Source organism: Notolabrus celidotus, chromosome 4 (assembly GCF_009762535.1).
Source record: "Notolabrus celidotus isolate fNotCel1 chromosome 4, fNotCel1.pri, whole genome shotgun sequence".
Classification (NCBI taxonomy): domain Eukaryota; kingdom Metazoa; phylum Chordata; class Actinopteri; order Labriformes; family Labridae; genus Notolabrus; species Notolabrus celidotus.
Window position 1 is genome coordinate 37,164,400 of NC_048275.1, and position 18,352 is coordinate 37,182,751.

The 18,352-nt window shown below is 41.0% G+C and overlaps 1 protein-coding gene across 2 annotated transcripts in view; it reads right to left on the reverse strand.

Moving 5' to 3' along the window:
* The window catches only part of slc18a2 (solute carrier family 18 member 2), a 34,296-nt gene extending 20,222 nt beyond the window's left edge, over window positions 1-14,074 (reverse strand). Inside the window, exons 1-5 of one of the 2 annotated variants that reach the window (XM_034682597.1) lie at window positions 13,707-14,074; window positions 13,414-13,600; window positions 8,349-8,685; window positions 1,796-1,854; window positions 1,612-1,695 (exon numbers count right to left, since the gene is read on the reverse strand). In XM_034682597.1, the coding sequence (XP_034538488.1) occupies window positions 1,612-1,695; window positions 1,796-1,854; window positions 8,349-8,685; window positions 13,414-13,546 (613 nt within the window). In that variant the 5' untranslated portion in view covers window positions 13,547-13,600; window positions 13,707-14,074. Of the gene's footprint in view, window positions 1-1,611; window positions 1,696-1,795; window positions 1,855-8,348; window positions 8,686-10,966; window positions 11,078-13,413; window positions 13,601-13,706 lie in introns of those variants that run through there. The other variant, XM_034682598.1, reaches the window with a different exon arrangement.
* Window positions 14,075-18,352: the final 4,278 nt, after the last annotated feature.

Below are 18,352 nucleotides of genomic sequence, written 5' to 3' on the forward strand. Positions count from 1 at the left end.
TCTTGTGTGAGAAAGAAAGACACAAACCCTGCCAACTCATTTGTTATTAAATCTGTGGCATCAAAACACTGACTCATAGGAAACCTTCACCAAGTCCATGCAGTGACAGGACTCTTCTGAAAACACAGTGTGAATTTTTATAAGTCACTTTTATCACATTTAGAGAAATATTTGTGATCTTTTTTACATTTATTTTTGACATAACAACTATATTTAAGATAAAATCACTGTTAAATCAAATGGTAAATCTAAATAAAATATTAAATGCTGCTCTGCGATCCTCAGTATTTAGCTAATATATAAATTCACCCTGCCGCCCAGCGAAAAATACCAAAATAAAGCTTCATAAAGCGATACAGATATCCCAACCATAGTCTGTCTGGACTGACTCTTACGTGTTAATAGGGGGACTAACCTCCGTCAATAATGTTCACTGATTAAGCAGAAAATGTTGAAACAGCAGTTTTGGAGGCCATTAAGACATTTCTAAACGCTGAGAGTCAGAACTGACTCAGTCTATGGTACTGACAAGCCAAGTTGGTATTGCTGAGTCTGTATCTCTTTATGAAGATTATTTAGGTATTTCCTCTGGGCGGCAGTGAGAATTTGCATATTATACAAATATTTAGGATCACAGAGCAACATTTAACATTTACATTTTACATTTAAAATTTTACATTTAACATTTAACATTTAGATTTTACATTTAACATTTAGATTTAATATTTAGAATTTAGATTCAATAATTAACATCTAGATTTAACATTGTATTTAACATTTAGATTCAACATTTAACATTTAGATTCAACATTTAACATTTAGATTTAACATTCAACATTTAGATTTAACATTTAAAGCTGCTGTTGGTTGGAATGGTTTAAAAAACGTTACTTTTTTTCTGCTGGGTTTGGAGAAAAGTCATACTACCCATCAGTACTCATCTGTAAGTGGAGTAATTAAAGACTATAATGGAATCTCTGTGTTTTCCAATGCCTTTGTATCAAGCAATGTTATTATTCCCCTCGTTCCCTTTATGACGGACCAATCATAGCTAAACTCCAATCCTCTGTCCTGATTGGTTAAGGGGCTGACCCTACTACATCCTCCGATTGGTTGTGAGTCCGGCACTATCATGACTGCACACTCCGATCTGTGTTGGGGGGCTCAGAAGAAATCTGGTTGGGAGGGAGAGTGTTGACATTCGAAGTCCCTCTCTCTGAACAGATGTTTACTCTGTGACTACCAACAGTAGCTTTAACATTTAGATTTAGATTTAACATTCAGATTTAGCAGTGATTTTAATTTAAATATATTTGTCACAACAAAAATAAATATGAAAAAGATCACAATTATTGCTCTAAATGTGATGGAGAAAAAAAGGGCTTTTAAAAATTCACACAACGTTTTTAAGACATTTCAGAGCTAAAAATGTTGCCATTACTTTCAGTGTGCACAATTTTACAAATGTAGTCGCATACCCAGTAACACCAGAGTCGTATTAAAACAAGGATTTGATATTGAGTCAGTGTATTCAGATAAGTAGAACAGGGTACAGTTGAAAAGACTCACAGGTTGTAAGTGTCACATGGGCTTAAGAGAACGAGGGCTTACCGGCCACAGAGGAGCAGGAGGAGCCCACACCTTGAAGTGATCTGGCCAGAAACAGCAGAGCATAGCTGGACGAGAAGGCGAACACTTTATAGAGTGAGAGGAGCAGAGATAATGAAAAAAGGATGTCAGACATGTGTAAGCATTCTGCTGCTTTCATAATGAAGACATGCTGGCTGGAACTTACTGATAGTAGACATGAACATGATACAAAAGCCAATGAAGATGGGAAGCTGGTATCCTATCCTGAAAACACAAATAAAAGGCAGATTTGATATTTGCAGAGTAATCAAAAGTTTGTCAATTCACAAATGGCTTCAACGTTTCTTCTCTCTCTGAAGCAGTGAGATCTAAACACTAATGACTGAGGCTGCAGAGGACCAGTGATCTTTGAAGTGGACACCACTTCACCCAGTGAGGAGGGAGATCATGTTTAAGAACCACACATGTGGAGTCAGCGGTCAGTTCATTAAAATGTTACTATGGTCACTAGGCCAGGTATGAAACACGTACATGTTGCTGTGATAGAACACAAAGTCCTCACCTGGAGGCAAACACAGGAACAAAGGAGATTATAAACAATGAACACAAAGCATTTGTACACATTCAGCATTGTGTGACAGATACGACTCATGTCATCCTGACATTGTAACCAAAACACTGGAGGAGGACGACAACATCTTTATTGTCATCAACAGGCTGAAAGCTGCTGTGCAGATGAGAAGTGTTGTGTTCCCTCGTGGATACCTGACATGCTTCACTGGCCTTGTATTGTCCTCTGTCAGAAAGGAAGGTGACTAAGAAGCCGTAATGGGAATGTGTTCTTTGCTTCAATTACAGCAAATCTGAACGCCCAGCTGAGACACTAAACACTGGCTTTGAGGTGATCGCCGGTTATGTTGCTGCATCATTCACAATCACATCTCATAAATCTCTCTCAGCAGGGCCGAACAATACTGGAAGAAACTGACATTACTATATGTTTTCTTTCTGTGATATTTACATTAGCCCATTTACAGGTGGTCTGTTTTTATGTAAATATATATACAACTTAAAAATAACAATCTCTTATTATTACCACACTAATACGAGCAGAATATGGTTTGGCGTTGTCTTGCTGAAATCTGTAAGGTCTTCCTGAAGACGTCATTGTCTGGATGGCAGCATATGTTGCTCCTAAATCCGTATATATAGTTCAGCATTAATGGAGACTTCACAGATGTGGAAGTGACCCATGCCATGGACTCTTATGATCCCCATACCATCAGGGACGCTGGCTTTGACCTGTGAGCTGATAACAAGCCGGGTGGTCCCTCTCCTCTTTAGAGCGGAGGACACAGTGTCCATTATTTCCAAAAAGAATGTCAGATTTTGATTCATCAGACCACAGGACAGTTTTCCACTTCCCCTCAGTCCATCTTAAATGGGCTTAGGTCCAAAGAAGTCTCTGTGGTTCTGGATCATGTTTATATATGGTTTCCACTTTGCATGTTTCAGTTTGAACCTGCAATTCTGGATGAAGTGACTTGTTTTTAATGCAGTGATCTCCACTACAGAGTCATGTCTGTTTTTACTGCAGTGACTTCCACTACAGAGTCATGTCTGTTTTGAATGCAGTGACTTCCACTACAGAGTCATGTCTGTTTTTAATGCAGTGATGATCTTCACTACAGAGTCATGTCTGTTTTTAATGCAGTGACTTCCACTACAGAGTCATGTCTGTTTTTAATGCAGTGACTTCCACTACAGAGTCATGTCTGTTTTTAATGCAGTGATTTCCACTACAGAGTCATGTCTGTTTTTAATGCAGTGATTTTTCACTACAGAGTCATGTCTGTTTTTAATGCAGTGACTTCCACTACAGAGTCATGTCTGTTTTTAATGCAGTGATTTCCACTACAGAGTCATGTCTGTTTTTAATGCAGTGATTTCCACTACAGTCATGTCTGTTTTTAATGCAGTGACTTCCACTACAGAGTCATGTCTGTTTTTAATGCATTGACTTCCACTACAGAGTCATGTCTTTTTTTAATGCAGTGATTTCCACTACAGAGTCATGTCTGTTTTTAATGCAGTGACTTCCACTACAGAGTCATGTCTGTTTTTAATGCAGTGATTTCCACTACAGAGTCATGTCTGTTTTTAATGCAGTGATTTCCACTACAGAGTCATGTCTGTTTTTAATGCAGTGATTTCCACTTCAGAGTCATGTCTCTTTTTAATGCAGTGACTTCCACTACAGAGTCATGTCTCTTTTTAATGCAGTGACTTCCACTACAGAGTCATGTCTGTTTTTAATGCAGTGACTTCCACTACAGTCATGTCTGTTTTTAATGCAGTGACTTCCACTACAGAGTTATGTCTCTTTTTAATGCAGTGACTTCAACTACAGAGTCATGTCTCTTTTTAATGCAGTGACTTCCACTACAGAGTCATGTCTGTTTTTAATGCAGTGACTTCCACTACAGAGTCATGTCTTTTTTTAATGCAGTGATTTCCACTACAGAGTCATGTCTCTTTTTAATGCAGTGACTTCCACTACAGAGTCATGTCTCTTTTTAATGCAGTGACTTCCACTACAGAGTCATGTCTGTTTTTAATGCAGTGACTTCCACTACAGTCATGTCTGTTTTTAATGCAGTGACTTCCATTACAGAGTCATGTCTGTTTTTAATGCAGTGACTTCCACTACAGAGTTATGTCTGTTTTTAATGCAGTGACTTCCACTACAGAGTCATGTCTCTTTTTAATGCAGTGACTTCCACTACAGAGTCATGTCTGTTTTTAATGCAGTGATTTTTCACTACAGAGTCATGTCTGTTTTTAATGCAGTGACTTCCACTACAGAGTCATGTCTGTTTTTAATGCAGTGACTTCCACTACAGAGTGTTTTTTCATTACACAACTTTGTACCTGTTTTGTTGTCTCTGTACAACCTCTTTCAAAATGTGTTGCTGTTATCAAATGTAAAATGAGCAGATGTTTTTCATTTCTTTGAATGATTTTTTATTAAATAAAAGATTTAAATGATTTGAAAACCATCAAAATGTCTTAAAAATATGTAGCATTGTATAATAAACACAGTCTTTAGCTAGTATGAACTCATGAGCTACTTTAAAATTCAGTTGGGGCTTTTTTTAGATGCCACATGTGTGACCAATTGTAACACAAAGCATTTTAATGAACAGCATTCAGTATTTAAATAGAAACCCTCTCATTATCACATCAGTCGGTTTATTTGTGGTTAAAATGAGCCGGGCTCACACAGGCACTCGAGGAGCAGCCGCGTCATGGAGCAGAGCAGAGATGTCCAGCAGTATGGAGCCGTGCTGAGCTAACATGCTTGTGTTTCTATATTTACAGCAACAGACGGAGAAGAGTTGTGATAAAAAAAACATGCCTGTGAGTCCCTTTGTGTGTCCATGTGAGAAACACAGCCAAAGCACTCCTGATTGAAATTTGAATAGCTCATACATTGTGCAGCTATCCATGAACACACATGCTTGCGCGCACGCACACGCACACACACACACACACGTGCAGAGAAACACACATGATCAGGAATTCCGCTCTGTGTGATTCAGCTGGATGAGATCTGTTGTAGCTGACATGACATTAAACCCTGAAACTGCATTAAACTGACTTGTTTACCATATGCAGCATCTGATGTTCCTCCTCTGAGCATGAAGGGAGTCTGCTGCAGCTCCTTCTCTTTAATTTGTGTTGGATGATGCATTAGATAAGAGACAAAATGTTATCTGTATCGACCTCTGGCTGTTTTTGATGAAACTAAAGGATGTATTGGCCCAGGGCTGGAAGGAAGAGAAACCTGTCACTCTGTCCTTTGTCATCCTACTCTTAATGTTATCTTTTTCATCTCTACTTTATTTACTTACTGCTTTAACATTTCAAATTCAACATTTAATTGCATTAAGTAGACTCAGGAACATCAAGGGACGTGTATTTTGGGGTAATTTTTATCATAAAATGTTTGATAAATATTTAGAAATGTATTGAAAAAACAGATTTAATTAAGCTAACTAAAGTTACACTTTTAAACTTTCTGCCAAGTGATCATTATTAATTTTTAATCAACAAGTATCAAAAAGTAAAAAGATCATGAAAAAATAATGTTTAGCCTTTTAGATCAGCTTAAAAACATAAAAAAAAAAGATCAGATGTTCGACTTTGAAACATGTGCCCAATGTTTTTACAACTATCACCTCATCAAGGTGACAATCTTTGTCCATTGGTGTGAAAAAAACTTCTGAGAAGTTAATGTGAATAAGACCAAGGAGCTCACAAGCGGCAACCTCCGGTCTAAAAATATGAGTCAATGCGGAAGTGCTAAAATCTGCAATTCATTGAGGATCCGCTTGAGGCTGGCTCCAGAAGTACCAGAAGTCACATACACATGAATGGGAAAAAGCCGATCTTTGCAGCATTAATAAACATGTTTACAGCCTGGTACAAAAGACCAGTGTAGTCTGGATAGCTCATTTCTTGATGTCCTCTCACTGTGAGGGGGGTGAATTTTTTCTAATGCTGCAATTTCGAAGATATTGAGATTACTAGTCTTCCAATGAGAGGCACAGCTGCCTGGGGGAACGCTGCAGCTGTTGACTAGGAGGCTCAAAGCCCGCCTCTTTACGTCACACTGGCTCAACAGAAGCAATATGGCTGCCCCTGCCGATTTGCCTCAAACAGCTCTTCAGAAACAGATGGGTGATGTCACGGATACTACGTCCATATTTTATACAGTCTATGGGAGCTCATCATTGACTTCAGAAAAGACCGCCCCAGACCCAAAGTCAGTATTATCAATGGAGGTGAAGTCCACATTGACCCCTTTTTGACTGAGGCCGTTTCAGGGCCGGAGCTCAATTGACAACAGTTTTTTCGACTGTGAGTGAACCGGCTCCCAGCCGGGAAAACCGGTTCCAGAGCAGCTCCAACTCTTTGCTGGCCTAGAACCGCGAACTGCTTACGTCAGAGGCGAGGGACGGGGTAGCTGTGATCAAAAACACAAGCCAATGAGTTTCCACCATTGTCCTGCAGCAACAAAATAAAAGAGTCGCAACACGAAAAACAAATTCTCAATTAGGCACCTGCTCCAAACCGGCCCTCAAACTACCTTGGTCGAAAAGGGGTAAAATGGATTCCAAGGCAAAGCAGTGGTCGGCCGAGGAGACAAGCTGCCGTTGTCCGCCATAGTTGTTGTTGAGAGGGAAAGTTTGCGCTAGCGCCGCTGGGAAAAGAGGTCATGTAAATCTGATGTCATGACGTGCCTCTTCCACGGGCTCGAGCGGGTGGAAAACAAACGGGTGCCGTGTTTATTGGCGAGTTCAACCAGCTCCGAACCAGTGTGAGCACCAGCCAGGAAATACAATCCGGTTCACGTTGGTCGAAAAGAGGTAATTGTGGACTCTTACAAATACCTTGGCACAGCGTTTGACCCAACTTAAAATCCACAGAAAACACAGAGCTGATTTTAAAACATGGTCAACAGAGGATACACCGGATGCACAATCTGAACTCTTTTATACCTCTAAACTTAGCTGCAGGGCAGATGATCTAACGCTTTAAAAGTCCCTGCTTGTGGTGCAGGAACTTTGGGGGGTAGGGCCTACAAGTACTCGTAGTGTATTTCTGTTCTGCCAGACTCAAGCTGTTTCAACTGATCTTGCCATAACCAAAAATGAACCCTTTAATCATTCGGTTCATCTCAAATGATTACTGTAACTCCCATTTATCAAGCTGCCCTAATACGTCTCTAAAGACTCTTCAGCTGGTCCAAACCACTGCAGCTCGAGTACTGACTAGAACTAGGAAGAGAGAGCACATCTCTCCTGTACTCCCCATAAAATCTAGACTAGAATTTAAAATCCTTCTTCTGACCTACAAAGCTCTTAATGGTCAGACACCTTCATATCTTAAAGAGCTCATAGTGCCCTATTACCCCTCTAGAACACTACGCTCCCAACATGCAGGCCTGCTCATCGTACATAAAGTCTCTTAAAGTAGTATGGGAGGTAGAGCCTTCAGTTATCAGGCCCCTCTCCTCTGGAATCATCTACCAGTCAGGGTCCAGGAGGCTTCAAACTTTCCTTTTTGATAAAGCTTATAGTTAGAGCTGGATCAGGCTTGGACTAGATCTTAGTTATGCTGCTATAGGCTTAGAGTGACACTGGGATCACATCTGTCCCCTCTCTTACTTTAACTCTTCCTGTTACTAACCATAGACCTTTCTGGAGTCCCTGTGCTCCCTTGTCTCGTAGGTTCCTCTTGATCTCTGCTGCTGTGGACGTTCCAGACTCCAGCTGCTACAACTACTACTATCCGTCTCACCACTATCATCTCTCTCTCTCTCTTCATCTCCCTCTATCCCTCTCTCCAACACGGTCTCAGCAGATGTGTATCTAACATGAGTCTGGTCCTGCTGGAGGTTTCTGCCTGTTAAAGGAAGTTTGTCCTTGCCACTGTAACTTGCTAAATGCTGCAAAGTGCTCTGCTCATGGTGGATTAAGATGAGATCAGACTGAGTCCTGTCTGTAAGATGGGACTGGATCTGATCCTGTCTTGATTGTTAATAATAGAACACAGTGTACCCATGATTCTGGGACACCAATTTCCTGGCTGTTAAACCTGAGTCAATAATAAAATCAAAGCTTGCTTGTTGATAATGTTGGACAGATAATTTATATATTATTTTAAACACTACATCCCTAAGGACAACATACCTGTTTGTGAGCGGCCCTATGAAGGGGTTGGTGATCAGCTGTACGGTGGCCTTGGAAGCAAACAGCATCCCCACTTTGACATTCTCATTGAGCAGCATGCTGTTGGACTTGGGGCAGTCGGAGTAGTTCTGAGGCGGGGCTGCAGGGATGGAGGCTGTGGGGATCAGATCAGCGGACCTGGCTGTGGTGTTGGAGCCTGAGGACCTCACCGTGTTGTCGTACAGAGACACGATGCTGTTGAAGGCCCCCGGAGCTCCCGGCTGTGGAAGGGTGTTGTTCTTCAGCGCTGCCTCTGATGACTCATCCAGGTTGTACAGGTAGCTGGGGATGATGGGAACTGCCGGGCAGAAAGAGGCGAGAGGAGACGGATGCAGTGAAATTTGACATGACCACTGACTGATGCTCACTGGCATGATGCTAATCCACATGTCACTGCAACATATGTCAGAGGAGAGGAAGGTGGGCTCCTCCAGAATGACTCACAGCTTTCACCCAAAGAGAAAAAGAAACCCTGACAGGAGGTTTCTTTAACCGCTCAAAGGGCAGCTGGCCTGTTCTGATATCAGACTTCTACCAACACCTCATACAATGAAGGACAAAGGCATTAACTTTGGTTGCCTAAGCACTTATGAACCAAAGAACAGATCCCGTTTACTTTCTCCGTATCGGTTGGTTTGGCCAAATTGTGTAAATGACAGATCAGTGGGTTTTCTTTTAATGGATTGGAGCAGCTTTAAAATTATCAATCTCAAAGTTGCAAAAGATCCTGCTGATTTTAAGGAAGAGATGACCATTTCATTGTAAACTATTTTTTTAAACTGTTTTCTCTTTAAAGACGCTGCATGGGGGGCGCTGGCGGCCTAGCGGTCTCAGCGTCCCACATACAGAGGCCACAGTCCTCGTCCAGGGGTCGCAGGCTCGATTCACGGCCGCGATCATTTCCTGCATGTCTTCCCCAGCTCCTTACTCCCCACATTTCCTGTCTCTCCTCAGCTGTCCTAGCAAATAAAGGCAAAAAGCCCAAAAATATAACTTTACAAAAAAAAAAAAGACCCTTCATGACCTCGCACCAGACTACATGTCAGAGATGCTTTTAGTGTATGAACCAAGAAGGCCTCTCAGATCCTCCGCCTCCTCTCTTTGAGCTGATCCTCAGAGGAGAACAGAAACTTTTGGTGATGCTGACTTTTATAAGTCAATTAAATATGTCATTTCATATTATTTTAATATTCTATTGCTTTGTTTAATTTTGACTTTAATTGCAATTTGTTTTATCTAATAATTATTTTGTATTGCTATTTCAGAACTATTATTTATCTTGACTTTTATCATCCTTTTTTATTTTCTTAACTAATCATGTATTATCTTTTATTTACTTATTTCTTAAATATTTTCCTTTGTGGTTTTATTTATATAGATTTAATTGTAATTTTTTTTTTTTGCTGTATGTTTCGTTACTCTGATTCAATCATCAATGAAAAAGAAAACATGTACACTTTGGTCATAACTTGATTTTTTTTTACAATGATTGTTCTGTTTTCTGGATGTCTTTTTGATTTGACCACATATAAAATGAGGGTGTATTCCTGCTTTGATAAGGTTACAAAATTTCTCCACTTCTAAATCCATTTCTGTTTCATGATATATTTGATATAATTTTTTCAATCACTGTAAAGCTCTTTGAATTTGATTTGTATTAAAGGTGCTGTGTAAATGAAGCTTGATTTACTGATTGTCAGAGGTGGGGGCAGCGGCTCAGTCTGTTTGGAGGGTTGGAGTCCCTGTACGAGCAAAAGCATTAAAATTGGGCTTGTATCTGGAAAGATGCTAGTTCACCTTCTGAACACTGCTGAAGTGCCCATAAGCAAGGCACTGAACCATTCACTGCTCAGAGTGCTGTCCTGTGTGTAGCCCATATTCTGTATAATAAATGGACGTAGTATCAGTGACGTCACCCGTCTGTTTCTGAAGATCTGTTTTGAAGCCAATCATCAGCAGGTGCCATATTGGAAATTCTGAACTCAACCTAACTTCTGTCGAGCTAGTGTGAGGTGAAGAGGTGGGCCTTTAGCCTCCTGGCTTACAGCTACAGGCTGCCTGTCAATCAAGTCAGCCACGCCCTTAATTTGGCAAAGGTCATAAGTTTAGTATCTTCTAAACTGCTGCTTATGAAAATATTCCCCCCTGTACAGTGTGTGCCGATAGAGAAATAAGCTATTCAGACCTAAACTGTTTTTTGAACCAGGCAGTAAAGATGTTTATTTCGTCTTCTTTGAATGGGTTTCTGGTACTTCCGGAGCCAGCCTCAAGTGGACACTCGATGAACTGAAGTTTTTAACACTTCTGCACGGGCTTTAAATCTCGAGGCCAACTCTACAATCCTAGTGCATGTCTGCAGGACTCTGTTCTACATGTGGAACAAGGCTCAATAACAGAGTGAAAACATTGAATTTGCCCTCAGAGATCGTCAAAGTATGTCTTCTTATATTTATTTAAAAGGCTTTTAACATGACAGCAATCAATAAATCAAATTCCAGACAGATAATAAATAAAAGCCAAAGGCAGTGAGAGCATGGCTAAACTGAGCAGGTGGAATAGAATTAAAAGATCTTTAAAACCTGGATCAGTCCTGCTGGACATGAGTTGATCTTGTTTAGTGTTGGATTTGTCCTTTGTCCTGTCCTTGTGTGTTTCCCTCCTCCTTGATTACCCTCATTAGTTTCACCTGTGTCCTGTGTTCACACCTGTGTTAATCACTCTGTGTATTTAGTTCCTGTTTCCCCTGTCCTGGGTTGGATCCCTGCACATCTTCCTTGTGTTCTCTGTGTGTTTCTTTATTGTTTGTACCTTTTGGTCTTTTTTTATTTGAATCTTAATTTTTCTGCACATGGGTCCTCCTCCATTTTTCCCCATTGTGACACTGCTGGTCAAAAGATATCTATTATTGACCAGCCGATGCCTCAAAAATTTTGACATGGAAAAATATTTCCCTTTTTTATTCCATGTTTAATTTCAACAAAAACTGAGGGTGAAAAAAGCCCCAATAAGCGATTTGAATCAGGGAGGTTGTGATCCCAGACGTGCAGTACATGAGGGGAACTTTATTTATAGTTAAGGAGCGAGGGGGGATTAATAGAGCGCTGCACATGACATGATTCAGGCTGGCAGAGAAATGCCCTGAAGCTGCTGGTTACAGAAAATAAAGAGGGGCTGCATGCAGACATTTACAGTGATCAAACACAGACGCTGCACGCTGAGGGAAAAAGGAAGGGATGAAAAATACATCTCAGCTATTCTAGTCAAAGAATTATTCTGTTTCCTCAAATGAAAGACTGAAAACAGGAAACAAAACACTTTTAATAGTTAAAGGTTTGGTTTTTCATTCTTTCTTCTGCTGCCCCCTCTCTCTCTCTTTGAAGCCAGTCCCCGTCTAAGGAGAGCATTGGATCATCTCATGCAGATTTGTAATATTTAGCAGATCAGAAATCAGGTGAAATAAAGATGCCACACCTTTAAACAGATGTTTGATGACTCACTTTACTCCTGGATGACCAACCCTCTCCGTCAACACTTCACGCTGTTTCTCCAAACATGAATCTCTCTCTGATATCACATAATGACGGGAACAGGTTTGTTTAAGAGAACAGACAGAAATAAATCTAAATGTATCATAAATAAAAAGAATAATAACACAAACCAGTTTCATTCTGTTTAATGATGGTCAGATACTTGGATAAATCTTATATATCTGCAACATATATCAAATATCATGTGTTACTGTGACGCCTGACGTGATTTATGACACACATTATTAAATATTACAGTGGTTGTAAATGAGTTCAGCTTTAAAGGGTCTGTCATGACCCATTCTTATTTAGTATCAAAGGTAAGTTCCCCTCATTTGTTAATGACAGACTCTGCTTCATTCAGCCTTTTCAGACTCTTTTAAAAAATTGTAAAATTCCCTTCTGAAGCGCTGACGCCCATCTTCACTAACTCCTGATACTGGTATTAAAATGGTTTTAGATGAGATTTCAGAGGAATGAGAGGTGGATTTATTTCACTGTTATGTACTTTAATGAACTAAGAGGTTTTAATTGTAATACATGGTCAAAAGATATGAGGACTGACCTCTTAAAAAACACCTCACATTGATTTTACAAAGCGTATTCATCCAACAACTTATTGAAAAATGTAGGCAAACTATCAGACTATTTAAATATAATTATTTATGACATGAAAACCAAACATCCAAACACATCAACTGAGTTAACCACACTGCAAAAACTCAAAACTGAGCAACTGATTTGCAAGTAAAGTCCTTAGACTTAAAATAAGTCTTCAGATATTAAGAGCATAAAAACAACCAGACCTGAATCCTTATAATAATTAAAGAATGATCCAAAAGGTGAGAGACATTCCGTGATAAGTTCCTCGACATAATAATAATGTCCAAATTAAAATACATTTTGATAGAACCACTGATAGACATTTTTAAACCTATTACATATCATTTAGATCAGATTTGTTGCATGTGATATCAAAATGTTGCACTGTATTTATTGATCATGTTTTAAAGCACATGCAAAGAGAAGGAGATGTTGAAGAGAAGTCATGGATCCCTTCAAATATTCACGTCCCTAAACGCCTCTTTTACGCAGCACGTTTACTCTACTGTTTAATTTTCAATAAGTCTTTGTGGTCCGTTTTGCATTTCATGAACTGGAGCTCACACACAGTGAGGGATGTTTTAATATCAGCTCTCTGCATGCTTCATTCTAATGCACATCACTGCAAGCAGATGTTAAAGAATTAAAAAGATAAATTAAGGAATTGAAAAGTCTCCAGTTTGGAGATGAAGCACTTGCACTCGGGTTTATTCTACAAGGCTGAACTTTACATCTCAGAGGAGGAGGATTTTGGTCCACATAGAGAACCTTAAGAGTCATGCACACACTGCGCTGTGTTTTAAAGGCATATTTGGAAATGCACAGACTTGTTGAACCTGTTGCGCATGAAAAAGAAATCTTGGCGTAAGAGAGGAGAAAAGCAGGAGTGGACCTACCGACTACAGTGAGCAGCATGTTATCCAGGAGCAGAGCCACAAACACGATGAAGAGAATCAGTTTCCTAGACTGCCTCTCCTCCCGGAGCCAGTTTAAAAAATTACACTGCCGGAGCGCATCCAGTCCCCCCATGGTGTTAGTCCCGAAAAGAGCAGGGCAGAAGAAAACAGCCGGATGAAAGTCCTCCTGCAGAGAAACAAGCAGCAGTGGTTGGTAAAAAAAAAAAATCCTATCAGTCACTATGAAACTCTTGATAAGGCAGAAATAACAGAGAGCGCTGCAGGAGTCTTACCTCAGACGCACAGGGGCCAGCGGCAGCAGCAGCAGCTGTGCAGGGAGGAGGAGATGCTGTCTTTACTGACTGGACCCGCTGCTGACGTCATTCAACCTTTATGTGTAGGTTCCTGTCAGAGCTACCTTTTAAATATTCAAACCAGGAGCTCTGGATCTGGATTGGAGCAAAGCGGAGGACGGGCGACGCACACTGGCCTGATGCGACCTGAGCAAAATGATCTCTTCTCCTTCATCTCTGTCATGTTTTACTTCTATTACTGACATTATCTGTAAAAGTCCAGATCATGTTGTTGTTGTGCTTTCTGTGTGACTCCATATCAGTCTGTATATCTGTAGATGAGGAGGCAGAGACGGAGAGAATCTGGTTCTGTTCGAGGTCTCTGTTAAAATGATATTTTCACTGCTGCTGTTGCAAAAGTGAATTTTCATTGGTGGAACCTCGCATCTCCCTTTATCCCTCTCTCAGCAGATGTGTGTCTGGCGTTTTTCAACCGTAGGGACTTTACCCCTGGGGTAGTTAATCTCCCCCCTAAAAAGCCCCTGCTAGGGGGGTAGTACTTTTCAAAGGTCCCAGGACTTTCGGGGGCGGGGCCTGCAATGCTGAACGTGTCTGATTGGTAGATTAACCGCAGTGTTTTTATTCCGCCCTCCGTCCACAATAACATCACACACATCTGTGATTCTCTTGATTTCTCTTTCTTTCATTAGTTTTTATTTGTTCGTTCTTTTTTGTATGTGTGTGTACTTTTCAAAAGAAGAAGCTGTGATTCTCTTGATTTAGCAGCTTGTAACAGTAGTCTTCTCTCAGCCCACCTTGAATGCGTCTCTCCCGGTGTTACGGTTTTAGAAGTGACCCTGTAAACTGGAGACCTTCAGCTGAACGTGTCAGTGTTTGTGGAGTACTCAGCTGCTGAAACACAGAGGGAGTTCCTGGGAATGTAAACTAGTTTAGTTTTTATTAAGATTTCAAAATATCCTCATCAGATATTTAATGATCGTCTAAAGACGTTTATGAGGGATGCATCCGGCTGAAAGTCTAACAGGGTCGCTGTGTAAACCAAAACACCGGCTGATCTCTGCCACGGCTTTTTGAGTTCAAAAGGATTTTAAAGCTGTGTTGGAACCAAGCAGCAAACTCCGGTCTCAAACGATGAAGCCAATGCGGAAGTGATATAAACTGCAATACATCGAAAATCCGCTTGAGGCTAGCTGCAGAAACACCGGAAACCACATAGACATGAATGGGAAAAAAACGATCTTTGCAGCATTAATAAACATGTTTACAGCCTGGTTCAAAAAACGGCTTGGCCCTACAACGCTAATCTCTCTAATGGTACACACTGAACGGGGGTGAATTTTTTTCTAACATGACGGTTAAGAAGATATTAAGATTATGAGTTTTGCCCAAATAAGGACATGACTGACGTGACTCCCGGTCAGGAACACACAGCCATTGGCTAAGAGACTCACACTACGTCACACTCTGCCTAGTTGAGTTCCGCATTACCAATATGGCTGCTGCCGTCGATTTGCTTCAAAACAGCTCTCAGGAACAGATGTGTGACGTCACGGATACTACGTCCATATTTTATACAGTCTATGGTTGAAACGTCTTTGCTACTCGCGCTTATCTCCTCTCACGTGTTGATTCAGTGCATTTACTTTTTTTTTTCTCCATACGTCACTGGCCTGATTTGTACAACCTACCCGGGACTTCAGCTCACGGTCGAAATGCAGACAACAATAGGGGCACAGGAACCTTTTAGTTAAGGGTAAAGTAGTTCTAGGGGCTAAAAGAACCCGGAACTCTTGGTCGTAATGCACCTTAAGATGAGTCTGGTCCTGCTGGAGGTTTCTGCCTGTTAAAGGAAGTTTGTCCTTGCCACTGTAACTTGCTAAATGCTGCAAAGTGCTCTGCTCATGGTGGATTAAGATGAGATCAGACTGAGTCCTGTCTGTAAGATGGGACTGGATCTTATCCTGCCTTGATGTTGGGTCTTTGTTAATAATAGAACATAGAGTGCGGTCTAGACCTGCTCTGTTTGGAAAGAGTCTGAAGAGAACGTTTGTTGGGATTTGGTGCTATACAAATAAAGATTAATTGATTGTTGGGTCTCTATAAGTAATAATTGATAGTGTGATCCAGCTCTTTGGATGCGAATGCTTTTGTTCTGATTTATAAATAAAAGTAATAAAATGTGTCTGATTGATGGACTGACTGATGTCTGTGACAGGGCCAAGGTGAGTTCAAAGACCTGCCGTCACCAGCTTTGTATGCTTTTCACTTTTTCCCAAACTACGTAGGCGCACGACCGTTTAAACACACGTGGGCACATGTTGGGAGCTCTCATCATCCATAATGACGTGTGACGTGGTGCAGCTGCTGGCTGTCTGCAGTTCAGTTCTGGTTCACAGTGTTTCCCTTACACCTCTGACTTCTTTGAATGTTTCTCCTTCGGCCCTGATTGCAGATGCATCGATAAGTCTAATGCATGATGACATAAAGAAATCTAACAGTTAAGAGACTGAATGTCTGCTGGGTGTTCATGTTTGATTGTCATTCTGCAGACATGTCAGGCAAAAAGATCCCCTCAGGAAACACATGCACATTATGTACCTGTATTCTTTGGTTACAGTGGAGGCAAAGGAGACTATTTATTCTGTATTATTTACGGTCGTCTCTTTCACTTATTAATCCGTCTATAACTTTTGTAAATCTGCATCCCACGCTTTAGTTATGCTGATGTGACCTTGTAATTTCCGTTAAGTTCTTATATGAAGTAAAGCCACTCAAAACATTTCAATGAAACAGTCAGTTGTTCCTCAAATGGCACCAAAGAAAAGGTCTTATTAAACTTCCAAAAGATATTTGATAAGTAATGAGGTGCAGTTTGTACTTTATCAACAAACAGCAACAAATCATCTGCATAAAGAGATATTTTATAATCACTATCTCCCACGATTGTTACACCTTCAGAGATCCTTGTTTTCCGAGCTAAAGGCCCTCTGGATATTGTGAATAAGATGCAGAGGCCGGGTAGCTTTGCCATGTGATTTTCTTGCTGAAGAATCTGGATGACAACTGGTCACCTGTAAAAAAAAACGTGGCGTGGTTGGTTTGTTCCAAAGTCTGCATCATATTCAATACCACCCTGAACCCTTATACTGTGCAGTGTGAACACAGTCGCAGTAAAGACATCTGATGCAGTACAATTTATGCAGCAGTATCTGCGTTCTCTTCAGGGTATGTCTCCCACCAATGCTTGTGTTTCGACCAAGCGTCAACCTCAGGTCTTAAAATATGAAGCCCATGCAGAAGTGCTAAAAACTGCAGGTTATTGAGGATCCACTGGAGGCTGACTGCAGAAACACCAGGAACCACATACACACCCATTCAAAGAAGACGATCTGCTGGAGGTTTCTGCCTGTTAAAGGAAGTTTGTCCTTGCCACTGTAACTTGCTAAATGCTGCAAAGTGCTCTGCTCATGGTGGATTAAGATGAGATCAGACTGAGTCCTGTCTGTAAGATGGGATTGGATCTTATCCTGTCTTGATGTTGGGTCTTTGTTAATAATAGAACCTAGAGTAAGGTCTAGACCTGCTCTCTTTGGAGAGAGTCTCCAGATAACATTTGTTGGGATTTGGTGCTATACAAATAAAGATTGATTGATTGTTGGGTCTCTATAAGTAATAATTGATAGTGTGATCCAGCTCTTTGGATGAGAACGCTTTTGTTCTGATTTATGAATAAAAGTAATAAAATGTGTCTGATTGATGGACTGACTGATGTCTGTGACAGGGCCAAGGTGAGTTCAAAGACCTGCCGTCACCAGCAGTATCTGTGTTCTCTTCAGGGTATGTCTCCCACCGATGCTTGTGTTTCGACCAAGCGCCAACCTCAGGTCTTAAAATATGAAGCCCATGTAGAAGTGTTAAAAACTGTAGGTTATCGAGGATCCACTGGAGGCCGGCTGCGGAAACACCAGAAACCACATACACACCCATTCAAAGAGATGATCTTTACAGCAGAAATAAACATGTTTACAGCCTGGTTCAAAAAAACGTTGAGGTCTGAATAGCTCATTTCTCTATCAGCACACACTGTACGGGGAGTTAATTATTTTAATACTCATTATTTTGGGTCATGACTGAAAGAGTAAGATCTCTGATACAAGCGGCTGGAATGAGCTTCCTCCGAAGGGTGTCTGGGCTCAGACTTAGAGAGAGGGTCAGGAGCTCAGACATCCGGAGGGAGCTCGGAGTAGAGCCGCTGCTCCTCTGCGTTGAAAGGAGTCAGCTGAGGTGGTTTGGGCATCTGATAAGGATGCCTCCCGGACGCCTTCCTTTAGAGGTGCTCTGGGCATGTCCAACTGGGAGAAGGGCCCGGGTAGACTCAGAACTCGGTGGAGGGATTATCTCCTGGTCTGGGATCGCCTCGGGATTACCCAGGAGGAGCTGGAAAGTGTTGCTGGGGAGAGGGATGTCTGGGTCGATTTGCTTGGACTGCTCCCTCCGCAACCCGACCCCGGATAAGCAGAAGAAAATAGATGGATGGATTTTTGAAGATATTAAACTTATGAGTTTTGCCCAAATAAAGACATGACTGACTTGATTGACAGGCAGGAACACTGCAGCTGTTAACA